General features: G+C 34.2%; 1 protein-coding gene across 1 annotated transcript in view; it reads left to right on the top strand.

Annotated features, from left to right (window-relative positions):
* The window catches only part of LOC138866730 (negative elongation factor B-like), a 5837-nt gene extending 967 nt beyond the window's left edge, over positions 1-4870 (top strand). Inside the window, exons 2-10 of the mRNA XM_070140348.1 lie at positions 485-612; positions 1687-1785; positions 1971-2159; positions 2499-2681; positions 2794-3050; positions 3506-3668; positions 3905-3979; positions 4246-4396; positions 4668-4870. Of these exons, the coding sequence (XP_069996449.1) occupies positions 508-612; positions 1687-1785; positions 1971-2159; positions 2499-2681; positions 2794-3050; positions 3506-3668; positions 3905-3979; positions 4246-4396; positions 4668-4855 (1410 nt within the window). The 5' untranslated portion in view covers positions 485-507 and the 3' untranslated portion in view covers positions 4856-4870. The remainder of the gene's footprint in view (positions 1-484; positions 613-1686; positions 1786-1970; positions 2160-2498; positions 2682-2793; positions 3051-3505; positions 3669-3904; positions 3980-4245; positions 4397-4667) is intronic.
* Positions 4871-5000: the final 130 nt, after the last annotated feature.

The raw sequence follows: 5000 nt of genomic DNA, 5'->3' as shown, positions 1-5000 counted from the left end.
GTTTTATTCTATTCGTTACACAAACCTTATGAGCATTTGCACTTTCCACCGTAACTTTCAAGACTTGACAAAACGACTGTGAGGAATGTTTCATTTTCAGTGTTGTGTCGATTCTGAAGATTATAATCTAACAGAGAACAAAAATTTGCAGTTAAAGGTATTTTTTTGTAGTGGAGGTTTGTCATCCATTACTGGAGCATGTAGCACAGAAGTCATGGTATTCTAACTATTCCAATTACTTCAGAATACATTGAACATCAATATTGTCACTTTTATGCCAAATTTACTCTATGAATTTGCTTTAAATTAAATGGTATTAGAATGGACAACAGTATATGTTATTCAAAAAGTTTTATTACTTTATGTAAATGATTTTAACCCTCATGATAACATAAACTTTTGCCTCCCTATCAACCCATATTTTCTCTCCAGCCTTGTTCAGTTTAGCATTGCATTTAAAAGATATGAAATTCTCTCGTCACAGATCAGAGAAGATTCTCTTGAACAATGTCAGGCTTTGGATTAGAAGAAATAGGAATTCCTGGAGGAGTTTACCTCAAGGAGTCCTTGACACACTGCACAGATCCCTTGAAAGCTATTGAAGAATTTCAGGTAAGAGGTCAAATTGCTAGTTGAGCTATATTTTCTTGTTATAAATCTGAATGATTTATGCATACTAATTTGAGTCTTGTTACATGTTTTGTATGATTATCATTATTAATTGTTGCTGTTCTTGTTATTAATTTTATGTATATATTTTTGATTTGTAATTATTTTCATTATAATTCATTATCATTATCATTATTATTTTTGACATTGTCATATAATTATATTTTTATTGTTGTTGTTATTACTACTACTACTACTACAACAACTAATACTAGTATTACTACTGCTGCTACTTTTACTACTTCTACTGCTACTATTACTGTTACTGTTACTGTTACTAGTACTACTACTAGTACTACTACTAGTACTACTACTAGTACTACTGGTACTACTACTAGTACTACTACTAGTACTACTACTAGTACTACTACTAGTACTACTACTAGTACTACTACTAGTACTACTACTTGTACTACTACTTGTACTACTACTAGTACTACTACTAGTACTACTACTAGTACTACTACTAGTACTACTACTAGTACTACTACTAGTACTACTACTAGTACTACTACTAGTACTACTACTAGTACTACTACTAGTACTACTACTAGTACTACTACTAGTACTACTACTAGTACTACTACTAGTACTACTACTAGTACTACTACTAGTACTACTACTAGTACTACTACTAGTACTACTACTACTACTACTACTACTACTACTACTACTACTACTACTACTACTACTACTACTACTACTACTACTACTACTACTACTACTACTACTACTACCACCACCACCACCACCACCACCACCACCACCACTACCACCACCACTACAGCTACTACCACTACAGCTACTACAACTACTACTACAACTACTACAATAACTACTACTACTACTACTACTACTAATGTTAATAATGCTACTCTTACTGTTACACCCTACTATTACTATGATGATTTGTTTCTATTGTTGATGTCTTTTTTTACTGCTATTTTGTTTCTTATATTCCTTATTGATTTTTTTTTCCTCGTTATTCTGTTTTATTGATATGCATATTGTGATTAGGTGGAAAATGGGATCCTCCTACCATCTCTCAGGCCCATGCTGCATCTGTTGGATCTTCATGGAGTTAAAAGACTTGACTTTCACAACTCTATCATGGAGGTAAGTTGGTCTCAGTTGAAATGTGTATATAGTGTATTTTAAGTATAATATTGTATTAATCGAAGAGATGGTAAATTGATGATAATAATGAAAACAAGGGATTTGAGGGTGTTCTCATGATTTCTTGTGGTATATTGATGTAAAGATATGAATGTTTCTTGTACATTGTGGCCATTCTTTCACAGGAATTGCGAGATAAGTTGATTGCACAGATTAGTGAGCTTGGGAAGAGGGAAGGCAGGGAGAGAGATCGCAAGCTGAAGGAACTTCTTACGAAAAGTTTTCCAGTCATCAAAATCAAAGCACTGCGGCCAGTCGTCATGTGCATTTTGAAGCACATGTCACATGTAGAAGACAAATACCTCAAGATTTTGGTAATTATGAGAGTGCATTATGTTCCTCTTAGATTTTGTGTTTGTTTTTTCATTTTTCAGCTTCTTGAATAAATGGCTTTAGGGTGGGCATCAGTCATTATTCCATTGACACGAGGATGGCATGTTTGTACAGGCCATGTCCAATGTATTTTTAGTTAATCAATTTTGTGTGGACATAGATGGCTCGACAAGAGCTTAGTCAACAAGGAATTGATTAGTAGTCCTACTTATATCACCTATTTATTGTTTTCCTGAATTTCCAGATTCTTTTTTATTTCTTATTTTAAATACTATTAAGTAGTATATTGTGTTTTCACTGAAACTTTTGAAATTACATAGGTGCGGGACAAAGAATTATACGAAGCTTGTGACACGGAAGTGAAGCGGCAGATCTGGAAAGATTCTCAGGCTTTGTTTGGTGATGAAGTATCTCCACTTCTGACAGGCTACATCACCAGCAAAGAAGATACATTATTTAATGTAGAGAACCTGAATAACTTATTCTTCAGTCCTTCACCTAAGGTATTTGATTTGGAATTTAAATTGTATAATGTCTTCATGTCTACAAGAAAGAGACTATATATAGTTTCATAGACAAGTAGGAATGTAAGAATGATTTGTGTTCCTCTTTCAGGCTAGACGACAAGGTGAGATGGTACAGAAGCTTGTTCACATGATTGGCAAGAATGTGAAGCTCTATGACATGGTTCTTCAATTTTTAAGAACATTGTTCTTACGAACTCGGTTTATTCATTACTGCTCTCTGCGAGCAGAATTGCTGATGGCTCTGCATGACAAGGAAGTCCATGATATTATTGCTGTTGATCCTTGTCACAAATTTACCTGGTGTCTGGATGCGTGTATCAGGGAAGGCAAAGTTGATGCCAAAAGGTAAAACACAAATTCATATTTATGTTGTCTTCTGAATTTTAGATTTGGAAAAAAGCAAGAGAAATTTATGGGAAACTTTAGAGTTATTTACTCCCTACAGCCTACAAGAATTTAATGCAAATACCAAACTTTAGGCAGGGGATGATTACCTCCCCTGGGGAATAATGAGAAAAACTGTTACTCAAAAGAAGCACAATTGTTGTGTACAGTTTGTAAAATATTTCTCAATCTCTGTTTATTGTCTTTTTATGAGCAAAATAACAACATACTGGCCTGTTAGCAGACATTTCCCTTAAATATTCTTTTCCAAAGAATAAGTTATCATAGGAAGCTTTGTGGTAGAAAAATATGGTATTCATAATTGTGATGAATTTCATACAATCTTCTAATATTACAAAAGGTATTATATATGAAGGAAAGTTTTGGACCACATATTTACTTTTTTCTTTATTTAGGTCTCGAGAACTTCAAGGCTTCTTGGACAGCATTAGACGAGGACAAGAACAGGTACTCGGTGATTTGTCGATGATACTGTGTGACCCATATGCCATCAACTTCTTAGCGAACTCTGTGATACGGTTGTTGCAACACTTGATGAACAATGAGGCAATGCCAAGGGTATGGAGTACATCTTTTATTCAGTATTTTTCCTAATCAGTGTGGTGTAATTTCTGCATTTTTATAAGAAAACATTGATGTAGGACTGTCTCTACACAATTGCATTAGCTATAAATTGAATATAGAATATTTTTTATACATCTTTGATAAGAAAAACTAAGTTGAATGGTGATTGGTAACTTCCATTATTTTTGTTTATTTATCTATTTATCCATTATATATCATTGCCTTTGCAGGAGAATGCAGTCCTGGTGCTAATGCTGAGAATGTTAGCTCTAGGCCTTCACAGCTGGGATATGATTGAAAGTCAGGCAAGTAAACCAGGATGTGATCCTTAGAATGGCCTTTTCATTCTCTCTAACATGGGTAATCTGTTTTTGTTTATCATATTTTAAGCTGAAAAACCTCTTGTTAAAATGGTCAGTGTTTTACATTTATATATTTTTTTTTGCTGAATCCCTTATATTGGATTTCTTACCCAATACTGTTTATTTATTATCTTTTTTATATTTTCGTTTATGCTTTCCCTATCTGTTTGCAACAAGAGTGATTATAATGTTCGTATTGAAATTTCCAGGTATTCAGGGAGCCAAAACTAGATCCCCAGATTGTGACAAAGTTCTTGCCGGCATTAGTGTCCTTGATGGTAGATGATGACGTAAGAAGACTGAATGCCAAGCTCCCTCCTGATGAGAGAGAGTCCGCTATTACCATTATTGAACATTCAGGCAAGTGTTTGCTTATTTTACTGTAATTCTACGTGTGTCTGTTGTTCGTGCATGAGTGGTTGTGTGTGTATAAAGGTTGGTAAATGGAAGCACATTTTTTTTTTCATATCTGAATTGCTGGTGCCCTGTAGTAGGATAATTATGCTTCTTGCACTATGTTAACATCCTGTCTGTGGTAGGACTGTTTAATCATTATTTCATGCAATTTATTTTTGTTTTTTATGGTGAGTGAATCCATTTTCAGTTTATTTAATGCTTAATTTTTTTCTAGGTCCCCCGCCGGATGCTTATCAAGCATACTTACAAGAAAGCAGTGTGGCTTGTGTGTTAGCCATGTATTACACTTTGCATACTGCTACACGTAAAGACAAAACAGCCCTCATGAGAGTTCTGGGTACATTAGCCACCTGCCACCAAGATCGAGCATTTCAAGATACATTCCTTCACTCTTTGGTATGACAGTATTCTATGGTATTATTCAACCATATTTTGCTTCTCTCTTTGGTTTTACTTCATTGTTGCATTTTATATTATATACTATTATACAGCTAATCCTATCATGCTTAAGTGCTGCCTAAAGGATAGAAATCATTAAGCATTCATT

The sequence above is a fragment of the Penaeus vannamei genome, chromosome 26, assembly GCF_042767895.1.
Source record: "Penaeus vannamei isolate JL-2024 chromosome 26, ASM4276789v1, whole genome shotgun sequence".
Taxonomy (NCBI): domain Eukaryota; kingdom Metazoa; phylum Arthropoda; class Malacostraca; order Decapoda; family Penaeidae; genus Penaeus; species Penaeus vannamei.
This window is presented reverse-complemented; position numbering and strand designations above follow the sequence as displayed.